This window comes from Alligator mississippiensis, unplaced genomic scaffold (assembly GCF_030867095.1).
Source record: "Alligator mississippiensis isolate rAllMis1 unplaced genomic scaffold, rAllMis1 scaffold_162, whole genome shotgun sequence".
NCBI lineage: Eukaryota > Metazoa > Chordata > Crocodylia > Alligatoridae > Alligator > Alligator mississippiensis.
The window spans coordinates 1-16,842 of record NW_026775300.1 but is presented as its reverse complement, the minus strand read 5'-3'; the positions used below and the strand labels follow the sequence as shown (position 1 = coordinate 16,842).

The following is a 16,842-nucleotide window of genomic DNA, read 5'->3' as shown; positions in this document are numbered from 1 at the left end:
AGTTAAGCAATTTGAGGCAGCTTACAGATGTAAAAAAAAAAAATAATCAAAACAGAGCTTTACTTTAAACTTGGCTCACCCCCGTGCGGAGCCCAGCGCATGCCTAGAAGAGGCTCTGCATTAGTTGGACCTGGCTTGCCAAATGTCTGTATAGAGTACGTTAGCGGGGCTTTTTTGGCACTTTTATCGAAAGCTGGTTAAATCAGCATTCAGATAAGAGTGCCTAAAAGCCCCACTGAAGTGCCTGATCTATATAGACACGGCAGAGTTGGGTCAAACTAATGCATGGCTTCTTTCGGTAAAGTGTGTTTTTGGGTTTGGTTTGTTTTTGTTTTTTTTTTTTGGGGGGGGGGGTCCAGGGGCATTGTTTGTTTGGTTTTTTTTGTCTCCCCCCCTCCCCCCACATCTGTCATCAGCCTGAGTGCTCATGGCAAATCCTCAGTTACTACACGGTATCAGTTTGTTATCATCCTTCCACCCTAGTAATACAGAAGCTTTCCATGGACTTCATGCAGTGGTGATGGTTAAATCTCACACAATTACTTCTCTTGAAGAAAAAAACAGAAAGAAGTAAAACCCTCTGCTTTTTAGACCCAAAGAACTGCCTGACCAATCTGAGGAACAGATTGGCGTTTATTTTTACAAAATTATTAAAATATGCCATTCCCAAAAACACAATACTTGACTAATAATAATTAGAACATGAAGGTGCTACTTTATTAAAGCAAGGGTGAACACAAGAAATGAAGCTGAAGTTCAGATTCTTTGGGGTTGTTAACTCACATATTTATTGTTAGTTATGTATAATCTGAAACCAGGCAGTAGAGGTCTAGTAAGCATTTCTGATGCACATGGAATCTTTTATCAGTTGGCAGATGAGTCATTCATTAGTAAGACCACACTGGCCAAAGATTTTCACTTCCTCCCTGGATGGCCTGTCCAGGGAAGGGAGGGGTATGTTGCTTTAGAGGATACTGATGACATGAGTGGAGGAAATTATTTCTATCCCCTGCCCCAAGTATCTGTGCTTTATACTGAGCATTTCCCACTTTTTCTGCTTTAGGGGTTACCTATATGGCTTCAAGGTTCACAAAATGTTAAAGATAGTCAATATGATCCAATTTTTTTTGTTTGGGTTTTTTTTTTGGGGGGGGGGGAGGGGGTTGTGTTAGGCTCATGGTGAAAGTTCTATCACCTAGTGACCCTTAATTTCTCCAAGTCAGTTAGATAAACCATACCAGATAATCATTTAGAAATTCAAAATAAAGGATACGTGAGCAGTCTTTGCTGAGAACCTTCCGGCTAAGGTAATGTCCGTAAGATCGAGAGAGAAAAAATATCTTACTTCTCCATGCATGCACTCTTTTCACGGTAGTTACTTAAGTGTTCTCAGTATTTGTTAAAAATCGTAGGGCTGGAGGGAGTTTCAATGTCATCTGGTAAAGCCCCATAATACAGATGCAAGGTGGGCTATTCCTAAACCATTCCAAACAGACTCCTACTGGCTTCTTCCTGAAAATCTCAGTGAAGGAGATAATACTTCCCTAGAGGGCTTCTTCCATTGTTATGGGGAATATCTTCAGCAGAGAATGCATACAAATAATGCAAGTGTGCCTGTAAATGATGCACTACACTGATTTAGATCTCAAGATGTAGAATAATTTGATAAAGCAGGCCCATAGTAGTCTACTGGGAATTGAGACCCACCAAAGTGCCATTCATGTTAACAACTCTAACATCAGATCCATAATGGCTACCCCGTTCCTCATTTTTCAAGACACTTTTCCTTCAGACCTTTTTATTTCATTTTTAAAAGCATTAAGCTCAATTCATCAAATAACATGAGAGATAATGCTGGTTATATAATAATTTGGGACAAACAACCAGAGCAGTTTTTCTTAAAAGTCCCCTGAACAGATTTTTGGATTTAAAAAAAAATGTTGACAGATGTGTGTTTCTTCAATATGCATCAAGGCTCACAGTTGTTCTTCCTTAGTCCAACATTCATAGATTTTATTTTAATATTACATCAAAGTGTTACTATAGCAGTTCAAAACTCACCGTTCTGCAAAAGGAAGCCTAGCAAACTGGAGATTAACTGTTAAAAATACATTCTGCAAGAACATTCAGATCTTTTGGTTTTAAAGTGGTAAAGCTTTAGCTTTGGCTTTCTTTTGTAGCTTTTTCATCGTATTCCAAAATAAAACAGATTAGCCATCATGTATAAAATACCTTCTTCTAGACAATTCTATTTTAACCTATTTCAGCAACATTCTGAACTTCCCAGAAATGGAGACCTTTGAGGACACAGCGACTGACTGAAGATGGCGAGCTTATTTAATCCAGCCAAAATATTATATTTTTCTTGTACGCATCTTTTTGTCAAGAAGGGGGATATACAAATGGCTCCCTATATTAGAAGTGGGACCTGTTATTCTTCCATAAATTTCTCTGACGCTGCTGATTCGCATACTATTTTTTGTTAACAGACTATGTAGGACTGCTGCCATGAAATGTGTTTCATATGGTATAATGTCAAGATACTGAAAACACTGACAGACTTATCTGTATCAACATAGATCTTGGCAAAAACGGTGTTTTCATAGTATGCTAAAACACCTGAGAAGCACATAACCCACATTTGATAAACGCAGAAATTCTTGGAGAAAAATTATAATTAAAGTGTTAAGAAAATGCTATTTTTTATACCTTGGCAAGTTTTTCTCCTCTGAAGTTTAATGTCACAGCCTCAGTGTTCCTAGGATTGTGAACTTCTATGTGAACTTCATCATTATCTTCATACTCTCGTATCAATGCTGCTTTTAATCTGGCCATTTCGTTCTGCTCACCGTGTACTAAAATCTAGAGGAAATAGAAATAGCTGTACTTAACATGGCTTCTACTTTCAAAATGTGGTAAGGCGAGTAGGCTGCCATTTTACTGCCCATGCATCATGTTTAAGATATATAATTTCATGGGCAGCAATACAGGGAACATCTATTTTTTGCTCCGATATATGTATATATACACATTCTTGAACTGCACACAGGTATTAAGTTGAGGCTTCATGCACAACTTTACAAATATCTCTAGCAAATTTATTTTCCTTTTTTCTGTTGTTAAAGGCTTCTCCATTTTTAAAAAATATTATATATCAGTGCTTCCTTCTTAGCTGCCGCCTCTGGCATTTCAGATTCTACTCCTTATTTTCAAAGCACACCATAATTTCATCCCTACGCATCTCCTGCTTTCTTGCCACCTAATACTTTGCTCACGCTCTTCCCCTGAATGCTCCCTTTGTCCTTGTTGTCCATTCCATTCCTTCTTTCACACTGTCCTGTTCACTTGCAACAGCCTCCAAACAGGTTTCCACCAAAGGACTTCCTTCCCACTCTGCTATTCCAAAATATCTGGAGCCCTGCATATTCTATGACTCACTCTATCAACATGACCATATGCCACTTGACTTGTTCAGTAATTTATCTTACTCATATAATTACATGGAAAAATGCTTAATAGGGTGTATAGAGCACTTTAAAAAAAATTGCTCCAGTGCTCCCCACATCCATGGTAGTGCTGCAAGTCAGCCTGCATTTTACTCTGCCAGACTAGTAAACTGAAGAGCATTTCATCCTTTTTTGGGGGGTTGAAGTGGGGAAAAAAAAACAAAACAGGGACCAGTCACTACCAGATACTCAATTCCAGAACACTGATTTGTTGAGTCTGATCTAGCATGACAGATCCAACTTTCCTAAGAAATAAATACCCTGTGTACTAACCACATGTGGAGGTTTTAGTGCTCGAATGAATTCGCTGGTTTGTTGATAATCTGTGTGAGCAGAGAAAGAAATGTAGTCTACAGACATCTTCAGTGGGAGCTTCTGCCCTGACATAGTTGTGATCTCTTCGGGTTCAGACATGATGTGCTGTCACAGGAGAAAATAAAGTACTTTAAAAGCTTCCTGTAAATACAACATATCCACATTTTCACTTTAAAAACAGAAATAATTATTTGCAGCTTGCTAAAGTTACTACACACACACACCTGGGGTCAGTCATTAAGAGTAACTGAAACACATACTTGCACCCTTTCCCTTGAACAACACACTAACGACAATTCACCCTCAGCCACATGTAATACCAAATTGGTTGGAGTTGTAGACAAACTGAAGGGTACGGTTAAGATCCAGAATGACCTGAAGACATGGGAAGAGTGGTCTTCAGTCAATCAGATGTTCAGCATGGACAAGGGCAAAGTCCTACACTTGGGATGGAATAACTGCATGCACAAATACAGACTGGTGAATAAGTGACTAGGCTGCAGTACTGCAGAGAAGGACTGAGAGTCACAGTGGAGCATAATACGAATATGAACCAACAGTGTGTTCTTATTGCAAAGAAAGCCAACAGCATCCTGGGGTGCTTTAACACTTGCAAAACAAGAGAAGTGATTCTTTGCTTTATTCAGCAGGGATGAAGCCTCACCTGGAATACCATGTCCAGTTTTGGGCCTCACACTTCAAGCAGGATATGGACAGATTGGAAAGAGTCCAGCAGAGAGCAACAAAAATGATTAGAAGTCTGGGAAGCATGACTTATGAGGAAAGGGTAGGGTTGTTTATTTTGGAAAAGAGAAGACTACAGGGGAATTTGAACACCATCTAAAATACCGTAAGGGCAATTACAGAGAGGATGGAGATGGACTTTTCCTGCAGCAGAGGAAATCTGGGATGGAGATTAGGAAGAACTTTTTTACTACAAGGGTGATCAAGCATTTGAACAGGCTACCTAGGGAAGTTATGGAATTTCTATCCCTGGAAATATACCAATCACCCTTCCCTGGGGCTAGCCAACTAATAATTTATAAATCTTTTCTTGAATTAAATTTAGAAGAGATTAATTTATAAGTCCGTCTCAGAAATCATCATAGGCATATGTTGGTTTTGGGAGTTTAATTTGCTTTAGATGCATGATATGTATATGACCTGACCCCCATTTGTTAACGAGCCCAAATAAATAATCCAGCACCCTGGTTGGATAATATATCCCAACCATGTATATTAAAAATGCCATGGCAGATTAACAGTAGCAACTCACCTTAGCGAGTGTTCCTTCCACACAGTAACCTGCAATAATTACTCCATTTCTCTTATCAGTACACCAGCTCTCAAACAACTCTCTGGATAAGCCACTCTGCATCATACCTGGGGAAGCCATGACAACACTTGGACCAATGTCATCAAAGTGGTCCATACTCTAGGAGACAAACAGGAAGAACAACAGTTACTATAGTTTGACAAAAGTAAATAGGCCTGGCCTGCACCCTCTGCAAGAGCCCTACACACCACCCTCACAGAAGGGACTTTCCTGGCCATAATCCTTTACACTGTCCAAGGACATGCTGTCGGTTCCTGGATTTGTGACAGAAGAGACGGAATTGCTGCACTGCATGAAATATCTGGAAATAATACCTGAAGATGGATCTAATTTCTGACACATCAAAGCTTTAAAAATATATGCAGGGGTTTAGGTTGTAGCCGTGTAGCCTTAAAAATATATGAAAATTTTAGAAGTAGTGTTAGTGCCCCTCTCTCCCTCACTCACACACATATACTTAACATATAGATATACACACATTCAAATACCAATTGAAAAATGACTCATAAAGGACGAATATGATTTTTATGTTTGCTCCAGAAATTAGACTTAAATCCTCCATGGATTTTCATTCAAAATACCTCTTCTAAGTTAAGGAGACACCCCTTGAGCTTGAAATACATTAATACCCTTTTTATCCAGTTAAAAAAAAATGAAAGAAACGATAGCGACTTACAAGACATGAGGTAATGTGGGGTGAATGAGACTCAAGAGTTTAGATGGGAAACCCCTAGGAAGCCTTAGTGCTTCTTCTAGCATAAAGCAGCACAGATTAGATGTCCTAATCCATCCAACGTTATGGAACGAAGTTCCAAGAGTACACAACAAAAATCTCATTAAGAGAAGGTAGAATTATAGAAAACAACTCAGTCATAAGCCAATGAACAAAGAAAATGGCCCTATTTCATGCAAATACACTTTTTGAACCTTAAACAACACTCACCTTCAGATTACTAATGTGCTTGAAAACAAATGGATTGTTGATGTTGATCTGCTTACGAATTTTGTCATTCATGGCATTTACGTACGTCTGATACACTGCCATGCATTTCTTTGCCAACGAGGAGGCATAATATATGGGTATGTCATGGAGTTCAGGGTGATTTTGCCAGTATTCATCTAAAGACACATAACACAACGTATAAATGTAGCATTGACATCTACTTTTCATAAATGGGTTTGTTTGTTGTTTGGTTGTTGGTTTTTTTTTTGGGGGGGGGGGGGAAGAGAAGGGGAAGGAAGCTTGTTTTTAAAGAAAATTAGATTCCCAAACAACATTTTTATCCCTTTTAGACACAGGAAGTCAAAATGAAGACTATTAGATTAGACATATCTCTTAACTTTGGCTACTGAAGGAGGGGAAAGAAAAGCTGGAATGAATGAAAATAAAACAAATCATTGTCAAAAGGAAGTTCTTGGCAGATCAGCAGTCAAACAAAACTCTCAACAGTTTTCAGACACAATTTACAAATAATGCATGCTTCTATCTCGGATTCAATTCACTTTATAACAGCAATAAGAGGGTTTACAAAAGTGCTGGTAACAGGCTGAAATATCTTTATCAAATACTAATTATGCAGTCTACAGGAAGAACACAATCTGTTATTTGATATTTGTTAGTGAAACTTTATAATATCACCCCTGACATTAAGCCCAGTTTATCAGATTCATGAAGGGTAAAGCCAGAAGAGGCCATCAGAGCATCTAGTTTGACCCTTTGTATATTGCAGACCATTCATTTTCATCCAATTAGCACTGTTGTCCCAGCCCAATTTTGGTCAGCTTTGTGTGTACTACCACTGCGGCAATGCATTTGAAAAGATGCAAATGACTAGCACTTTTACAGAAGTAAAAACCCCAAACAAATAATGATCCCCAACACAGAAGTCAGCAACAGTGACTCAGAATGAACGCGTGGATAGTTATGCCAATATAATCTATACCCCTTCTCAAATGGGAATAGCTATACCACAGTAAAGTACTTTTATATTGTCATAAAACTGCAACCACACTAGGGTCAGGGTGTAATCGTACCACCATAAATATACCAGTATAGTTAGACAGGTGTCAGACATATGGCCCATGGACCAGATCCAGCCTGTGGAACTGCTCCCTCTGGCCTGCTGGGCTACTGGTGAGCCAGGGCACTTGGGGATGGGGCTAGTGGTAGGTAGGGCTTGTTGCAGAATCTGGTGGACATGGACCTCAGTGGCAGGGGGCAAGTGAAGGTTGTGTCAACACAGCCTTCACTTGCTCTGCAGTTGCTTGCACTGTGATTACCATGGCAAGCAGTTGCCTGGCCTGCCATAGAAGTCATCATTGCCATGATGGCTGTGGCTGGCCCCGTGGATCTGACCTACTGAGGAACCCTGTAGTTGGATCCAGCCAGGACAAAGGATAAGCCTGACACCCCTGGGTTACAGCAATACATCTTCTATTTAGAGACAAGGCCCTATAGAACAATTCAGACAAAAACCCTGCCATGGAGATCTTACAGTCAAAACATTAGATAAAAAAGCAGTAAGTAAAGTTAACAGCAACAGATGGTAGGACAGGAGTTACAATAAGACTGCACAATTGTATTAGCCTCAATACTATGTAGTTGCTCATTTCTTGTAAGCAACTTCAGAGTATAAAAATAATTGTGTGCCTAAATTAGAGCATGAAAACCACTCGAGGTCTGTGGATACAGCTGTCTAAATATGCAACGTATCTACATTGTGTGTTAAAATGAATGGTTGCATTTTCATTTTTTTCACAAATCTTCTAATAGGTGTAGAAAATGGAAAACTAAGAATTACTTTGAAGGCTATAGCAGATTGTGAAATATTATAGTTTCTCTGTAACAAATTTATAAACTATAACAAAATATTAAATAATGGAATTGCAGAATGCAGAAAAATGCATCCTGTAACAAATTTACACCCAAGATATAGCTGGGAACTTCCAATCAATATTTAAACAAATCATGACTCTTGGAACAAGCACATTCAGTTGCTGAGCAGAATTAAAATGGCAATTGTGATGAACTGCTAGCGCTCTAAAAGCAGTTCACATCGAGGACTTGGCATCTCAAAAGCAAGTACTCATTTTCAGAATTACTGGTCAAAGAAAGGTTTGCATGACAGAGAAAGAATCATCAGAAATCATTCAGAGTGCAAAGTAAGGGCAAGAAGATGACCATAGAGAAGTGCTGAAATACTTGACTTGGCTCTCAAATCAATTACAGTTTATCTAAAAAGTGTTATTTTCCACTACTGAAGTTTTGGTCTTTAGTAATTTCATACTTTCACTCTTTAACAGAATCCTTGCAAGCAGACAAGATTGAAATGTCAAAAGTGCAAACCACCCACTCAGAACAAAAAAAAGCTTTTTTCTTCTTGTCAAACACACCAGGAAACAACTTCTGAAACCTTCTTCTTACATTAGGTGCCCCCTTCCCCACCACTGTGTGCAGGCTTCCCTGCTGCATCATGGACTCAGGGGCCTGCCTCCTGCACTGCATACCTTCCCTTCTCCACTGTTGGTCCCTGTATCTCCCTGCTGCACCAGGTGTCTGGATGCCCTGACTCACTATTACCTTCCTGGATGCAAGCTCCTCTCAATGCATCATGCCACTCATGCACCCCAGGCTGCACTGCGAGGCAAGCCAGGCAGGGGGAAAAAGGGACAGTTGGAAGAAGGGGAGCCTAGAGCCCACCCAGCTGCTGCGGCAGCTGGAGCAATGGAGGGAGTGGCAGCTGAGTAGAAGCCAGAGGGCTGCAATTTAACCCCATGGGCCACCAGTTGGACAGCTCTACCATACAATGCTTTACTATACATGGTAAAGCAGCAAAAGAAACACTTGTGCTCCTTGTTTTCTTTTCTGCAGTAATTAACTTGAACACACCAACTTTCTGTGCTTTTTTAAAGCTATTGGCACACTGTGAAGGTGCTTAGGGATTTGTTTTAAAATAGTGACCACGCTAGAGTGTTGTAAGTGTCCATGTTACTTTGCACACTAAATGTTAGAAATGTGAAGATACATACCTAAGATCAAAAGGAGTTCTTGAGCTCGACCCAAGGCAAAGACGGGAATAAGACCTCTACCACCCCTATTTACAATATCATGGACGGTGTTACAGAATCTTGCCTCTCGTTCTTCACGTTTTTCATGAATATGGGTACCATAGGTGGATTCCTAGGTGGTAAAGTACATATGGAGCTATAATTAGCAGCCCAAACTCTGTTACACTTTGCTCCTCTGAAATGATCAAAATACGTTCATGTTATCCTATCAAACCAGAATTCTTACTTGCAGCTAAATATTTCTATTCTAGGGTCATATACATGAATCTTACATAATACTGCAAAATTGGAAAAACAAACCTAGAAGCTGCTGTTGGAAAGGACTGGCCCTGGAGGCAGCAAAGAGAGGTGATGAGCTTTTTGACAATCCCATTCATTGGTTTGATTTTAAATGCTGATTTTCAAACCAAAAGGAAACACTCACCCCAACACGTTTAACAAACAGAGACACTCTTGACTCTAACAGACAAAACCACAAGGGACTCAAAATTGGTAAGGCGAGTCCAGCACCAAAGCATCATTTATAGCAGAGGTAGGAAATGTTTTTTGGCCGGAGTGCCCAAAACCCCCACAAAGCCTACCTTGGAAGGTGCCGGAGTGCCGGCATGCCAGAAAAACAAAATGAGGGCAGGGGGTACATGACAGGATGCCCTGCTTGTGCCCCTTACCCTCCACTCAAAGGCCCTGCCCCTCAGTCCTGCTGACCTGCTGCCCCTCAGCCCTGCTGCCCCTTGCCCCCCATCCAAAGCCCCTGCCCCCCAACCCCTGCTGCCCCTTGCCTCTGCTGCCCCCTTACCCCCCACCCAAAGCCCCTGCCCCCCCAGGCCTGCTGCCCCTTGCCCCCAAAGCCCCTGTCCCCCAGCCTGGGCTCTGTGGCTGTCAGCAGCTACCCAGAACCTGGTCCAGCTGCAAACATCTGCTGCATCTTCACCCCGGCCCCAGCTGCTTCCCAGCCCCAGCCCTGGCCCTGGGCTCCAGGGAGGCAGCACATACTGGCAATGCTCCCCACTGTGCTGCTCTCCTCACTTCTGCAAAGCAGCGTTGGAACCCAGCTCGGCAGGACACAGCGGGAGGTGCAGAAAGCTGTCTGCTTTGATCTCCCTGCTGCCCTGCCACACTTCCCCTGTGTGCACTGGAGCAGAGTGGGCATCAGCGCAGGGTTATGCCCCTCACTGCTGTCCCCGCCTGCAGGGGAAGTGTGGCAGGGCAGCAGAGAGCTTGGAGCAGGCAGCTTTCTGCACCCCCCCGCTGTGCCGTGCCATGCCAGGTTCCAATGCTGCTTTGCAGAAGCGGCGATGGCAGCACAGCAGGGCCTAGGGCCAGGTCTGGGAGGCAGTTGGGGCCGGGGCCGGGGCGGAGAGGCAGCAGATGTTTGCAGCTGGCCCAGGTTCTGGGTAGCTGCCAACAGCCAGAGAGCCTGGGCTGCTTGCAGCAGGGCTTCCATGGGAGCCGCCCGGTCTCCTTGCTGGCATCAGATACCCAGAGCTGGGGCCAGCTGCAGCCAGGAGGCTGCAAACAGCTGCTGCCTCCCTGGCCCCAACGCGTGCCGAGGAAAGTGGCACACTGCGTGCCATGCTCGGCATGTGCGCCGGGGTTTGCCAACCCCTGATTTATAGTTAGGATTTCCCAGATTTCAGCTTTTGGTGGCCAATGCACCTGCACCACAGCAAATCCTAAGTGTAACCGGGCAAAGCCACTATTCATCCTGCTTGAAACCAAGTAAAAAACTTGCAATAAAATAATGCCTCTGACTAAACCAGGGGTTGTACAAGTGCAACCAGCAGTGGCAGGCCAAAAGTGGTTGAAGTCACTGTAAATCCACAGCATAATGTTTCTGTCTGAGGTTCATACTGGCCCAATGTTCCACTATGCTGATGCAGGCAGCACTATGATCTAGAGATGATCTCTTATAGAGCAGATACTAAAGATCATGCCCATTTACACCCATTAAAGACTTCTCAATATTTTTTGTGAGGAAAATGACATTAACTTGTTACGCTGATCATATTCACTCCACAGCTTCAAGACAAGAAGTGACATTCTTCACTAGTCTTATTTTTGATCTAGGATGCTTGTCCTAATTGGCGGTGTGGTCGAGGGCTGCAGAGAGGTTAGAGAAGTGACTACATCAAGTTTTGTACAATGTTTGTCATTGCCTGGGCTAAAACATTAGGCAGAATTACTACAGTACATGCTTCATTTGCGTTATGGGCCCAGCACACTACTACCTACAAGCCAGTGCCACAGTGGGCCCACCCACTCTTCTGCATGGACACCCCAGGACATATTATGCTTTGCTACTGAACAATACAAAACGCCATTTTGTGAAATTGTGATGTGCATGTTATTTTTAAGATGGCACATACATTTTAATGCGTTTAAAATTACATTATGCAATACTTTCAAATAAAGAAACTTGAGGAAAAACAACTTGGGAGGAAACTATCAGGATGTGTGAATAGCCTGTAGCCTGGACTCTTAGAGCTTAAAACAAATTGCTAGTTACATGTCACCTTTAAGTTTCCTCCTTCATTTTGATATTAATCTTACAACTTAAGTAACACCCCCTTCCCCTTCTAGATAAACCTACATGCTTATTTACAGAAACTGCTGTGCAAAACTTACAATTATAAGAATATCAGGTTTAATGGTAGGAATCTCAGCTGCCATGAGGTGTCTGTCTTCCTGTCTTGAGAAATCACCTGTATATAAAAGCTGTGACAATGAAAGAGAAACAATACACCTATGATCAGAATAAGTCAGCAAATACTTATAAGTTTGCCTTGTAGAGAAGTGTTTAATATGTTAGCAAAAATAATATTTATGGATGTACTTCTCCCTCTTTCTCTCTCTATATATATCTTTAATCAAAATCACTAATAAGATTTCAATTACCAACATTTTCAGCAATTCTTTTCTGTGTTGAGTGACATTTTCAGATTTTTACACCTGTAAACACACACATTAGATGTTTTGTCCACAAGGACAAACTTAGACTGCATTTGAGAATATAATAAATAATGCAACAAAAACTAACAACATTTTCTGTTACCTATATAAATCTGGTTTTACTTGAGAAAGCTGCACACAGATCTTTAAAAAGAAGCTGATAATTTTAAACACTTTCACTATAGTCTTGATGCTCTTCTCCACTACATTAGTGCCCATCTCATCTTATCTTAAAGTCAGCTACTTTTCTTGTGGATGCCCAAGCAGGTACTTTTAAAACACACAGACTCTTAACTGTGATCTGCACCTTAACCAGAGTAAATGACCTCATTCTGATTTCAGAAGTCTACATGTTATGTGCCCAACCACCAAGCTTTTCAAGTATAAATAAAATAAAACTTATTCTCAAAAGCTTGAATAAGAACACAGCAGATAGCCAGCAGCAGCAAAGATAAGTGGTTTCTGTATAACTATAGCTGATAGAGCTATATCAGTGACGGAGCTTACATCAGTAGTCAGCAACATTTTCTGGCAGCAGGCAGGAATGGCCCAGCTTTGGAGGTAGCCAGTGCTAAAGTCTGGCCACTGTTTCTGTGCACCACCTGGCTGCAGCACAACACAGAAAGCTCCCCACTGCTAAGGTGCAGTGTAGTGCAGCACAGTGTGGCACAGGTGAAGTCCCTGCCACTGAACATCATTAAAGCCCCAGCTCTGCGGGCCAGATCCAGCCAACAGGCCCTTGGCCTATATTGTGTATTTCAGAACAAAGCAAAGAAGATAATGGGCAGGAGGAAACTGGTCATGTGACAGATATGATGCACAAAAGGGGAAAAAGTTTCTTCTTGTCTGCAGCTGTTAACAAGCAGGACAACCCATAACTCTAACTTTTATCCTAGTTGTTGTAGCTACACAGCCTTACCCATACACAGGCTTTATCTTTTTTTTAAATCTTCTTCTCAAGCATTCATGGGACAGATCAAATCCTAACAGTAAAATGACTTTGTGAACCACCACCTAGTTCAGGACCACATTTCTTCATCCTGTAGTAAAAACTTAGTGCACCTCATGCATATTTCAATGGAGGAATGGTGATCTCCCTATTAAGATACTGAACTGGGACTCATGAAAGCAATGTTCAACATTGGCCTTTGCCCCAGACTGTTCTATAACTTCAGAGAAGTTACTTGGTTCCTCTGTACCTAAAAACAGGGATAAGAATACTTCCCTACCTCACAAGGGTGTTGTGAGGATAAATTCATTAACGTGAGGCACTCAGATACTATGGTGATGAGGGTCATTTAAGTACCTAGACAGACAGACAAGGTAAAATAGCATTAGGAAACTATTTATGTATTCAGTTGCCTTTTCATATATTTGAGCTACTGGAATCAAGCCAGCATCAGCTGCTCACCCAGCTCTCAGCAGACTAGTTTGGAGATTCTTGTATTGTTATTATACACCTACGACAGAAACGTAAAGGTATACTTCTTGTAATTAGCCAACATACACTATCTCATTTCGATATAAGTGCGATCACTAGCCCATTATAATTGATGAATAATAGTTCTAAGATAATGTGTCTCCTTCTGTGTCCCATTGGATTCCAACTCACAACAACACTGAGCACCTGACTACACCTCATCTTGTGTCTTGGACAGTTTTCAGTACATTGCTAGCACTTAACCAATAAGAAATACCACGTGCCAAAGACTTATATGCAGATTTCTACTCTGTACTGATAAGTACCTTTACACCAGCTATTTCAATCATAAACATGGCTGCTCCTAGAACATGGCCTGCATGGTAACACCAGAACTTGATTCCTGCCACCTCTTTTACTTCATGGAAGTTGATTGTTTCAATTTTGTCCATGCTTTCTTCCAGATCTGTCTCTGTATATAGCATATCATCTGCCGATATATTGCTGTATAAAACAAAATGTCTGAGCATCAGCTAGTTTCACTTACTCACTTTATACAAAAATTGAAGACACTTTTGTGAACAGATTTAGAAGTAGAATGCTTTAAGGTCAAATTTAAAAGAGAAGAGAAAGAAAGTACAAAGGTGAGAGTGTAAAAAGGAAAGAAAGACATGTTTAGGTAAAATACCTGAATGAAACAGATGAGAGAAGAGAGATAAGAACATTTATGTATTTATTTATTTATCTATGCCACACTTCCCAAAAGAAACTCATGGTGACTTACAATAAAGCAAGTTGTAAACACAGGAGAAAATAAATGCTAAGGTAGTTCCCCAAACCACACCCCAAAACTTAACTCCAACTGCTAAAAGACCACCCAAATAAAGTCTTGCAACTCTTCCAAAAGGTAACCTGGCTCGACTCTGATGGGGTCAGGGAGAAGGGAGTTCCAAAGCCAAGAAGCGACTATTAAGAACAACCTCCCACACATTTTTGCCAAGCAAACTTGGTGCACAGATGGTACTTGCAGAAGGTTGCTCTTGACTGACCATAGGGATTGTGATGGAATTTAAGGATCAAGGTGGGAGTTCTTTAGTTCTGTAGTACTCAGGCCTTTTAAGGCTTTACAGGTCAAGCCCAGCACCTTAAACTGCACATGGAAAGTTACTGGAAATAAGTGCAGACTGGAGCAGGGTTCCAATTTGGACCAAAAACTGAAGGTTTTATATGCTGTATTTACTTGAATCTAAGACAAGACTTCCCCCACTTACTCACTCTGGGGAGAGAGCAAGGTTGGGGGTAGGGGGACAAGGGGGAAAAAGTGGGTAAATCAGTTTGAGAGAGGGATGGAAATGGATGTTTCATGAACTTTTAAAAATGTGGGAAATTGACATAAAATATTCCTTTCTATGTTTGAAACCCAGACATTGTTAGGACCTAAGGACCCCAAAGTTAAATTGACTAGCAAATGACTGGTCTACTGTTATGGTTAGAACCTTTGGAAAAGCACGACTGAAAGAAAACAAACATTTAAAGAAGATTAGATTCCCTCTTCTTTGGTTTTAAGCCCCAAGACATTATTAGTATTATAAGTGAACTCTGCAAGAAATTTAGATATATAAATTTTTAGGTTGGCACTGTAAAGACCTAACAGAACACACCCAAAGTCCCTAAATCACTGTATTATTTCACATACACTTTCTCCATTGGGCATGCTAGTGTAATAATTAAAAAAACACAGACCGGGTCAACTTACCTAACTTTGACATAATCTGAAAGAAGCCATCTGTAAATAGCTTTTGTAGCATGAGTCATAAATGTCCTTCCTTTAAAACTTGTTTTTTGCAAAAACCATGGTAGAGCCCCACAGTGATCTAAATGGAAACTTCAAATAACAATATAAAGCCAGTTAATATGCTAATATTGTAGAATGCATGTGGCATACAATTCACTATTTTAATGTATTAATACAAAAATCACAAATTCAATACATGTAAAAACTGCAATATCAAGATTACCCAGGCCTATCTTCTATATTCAAAAATATGAGACTTATAAAGAAAGATGGAATTTCAAGTTATGCATTTACTGAAGACATTTTACCAAAACAAGCTTATAATTTTTTTTATGCAAGAGGCAAGGATTGTTGTGGGTGATCTCTTCTATTCATTTTTTATATTTTTTTCAAAAAAGGACTGATAGTGGATACGGAGAAAATATATATACCACACACATAAGGAGGAATATAAAACAAATTAAGCAGTGGTGGTTGCAAAAGTGGTATGCAGGCCACCATATATGAAGAGGTAAACTACTAGATTGTATTTTTAGTAGCACACTAGATAAGTGTTTTGCCACATCTACACAAATACAGACAGGGAAGTGATTTTTTTAAGGAATCATTAAAGAATCACTGAGAAGTTTTGGAATCTCCACCCCTGGAAATTTTCAATAACAGGTTCGAGAGAAACTTGGCTGGGATAGTATAGTGAGGGCGGAGGGGTGGGGCTGGACTAGATGACCTCATGAGGTCCCTTCCAGTCCTACTTTCCTATGATTTCAACTGTGCTACAGTGCTAATTTGAATGGCTCCTGAGATACAGGTGTAAGAAATACATAATGTATTTGGGTGAATGCCCCTTGAACTACTGTATCAAATGCTAGTATGTAAAACATGGGTAGTTCATGGAAAGTTAATTGGTTTCATAAAGCTGGCTCCTTTCTCATTGGTAATTACTATTATGGGCCTGAGCCAACCTCCATTTAAGTCTGTATAAGCTTTTCTACTGATTGCTGGTGCTAAAATACAAACAATATTTTCCTAAAACTTGTTTTCTACATGAAGAACAGCTGAAATTGCCATCGTAAAGTTACATAGTATTATATGATTACAAACAGGAAACATGAGCCAAAGTTGTAATGGGGATGGATAAAAGTTTTGATATTAAGACCTAGTTTACATAATGAAAAGATACTGGGAACTGCCACCCCATGTGTTTTCTCCCAGCGATAGAGCCTACATTACATCGACCCTCTAAAAAGCACTAATTCTTGTTCAAAGTGCAACTTACTGACTAATTAAGAGAAGATCAATCTCAGCAGGATCTATCAAGTCAATGTAAGGAAGGGCATCCATTCCTTCTAGACCAGGGTGTATTCCACAATCAAGCTGGAAAGTGATAAAAAATAACTGAAACTCTTAACAGAAAACTACATATGAAGAGAATCATGCAGTTTAATTTACAAAC

General features: G+C 40.6%; 1 protein-coding gene across 1 annotated transcript in view; it reads right to left on the bottom strand.

The window, feature by feature from the left end:
* Positions 1-15,402, bottom strand: part of LOC102558228 (cleavage and polyadenylation specificity factor subunit 3) — a 30,350-nt gene extending 14,948 nt beyond the window's left edge. The window contains exons 1-8 of the mRNA XM_059720130.1: positions 15,351-15,402; positions 13,921-13,970; positions 11,851-11,940; positions 9,187-9,337; positions 6,101-6,276; positions 5,098-5,256; positions 3,780-3,926; positions 2,710-2,862 (exon numbers count right to left, since the gene is read on the bottom strand). Coding sequence (XP_059576113.1) covers positions 2,710-2,862; positions 3,780-3,926; positions 5,098-5,256; positions 6,101-6,276; positions 9,187-9,337; positions 11,851-11,940; positions 13,921-13,970; positions 15,351-15,402 — 978 coding nt within the window. The remainder of the gene's footprint in view (positions 1-2,709; positions 2,863-3,779; positions 3,927-5,097; positions 5,257-6,100; positions 6,277-9,186; positions 9,338-11,850; positions 11,941-13,920; positions 13,971-15,350) is intronic.
* Positions 15,403-16,842: the final 1,440 nt, after the last annotated feature.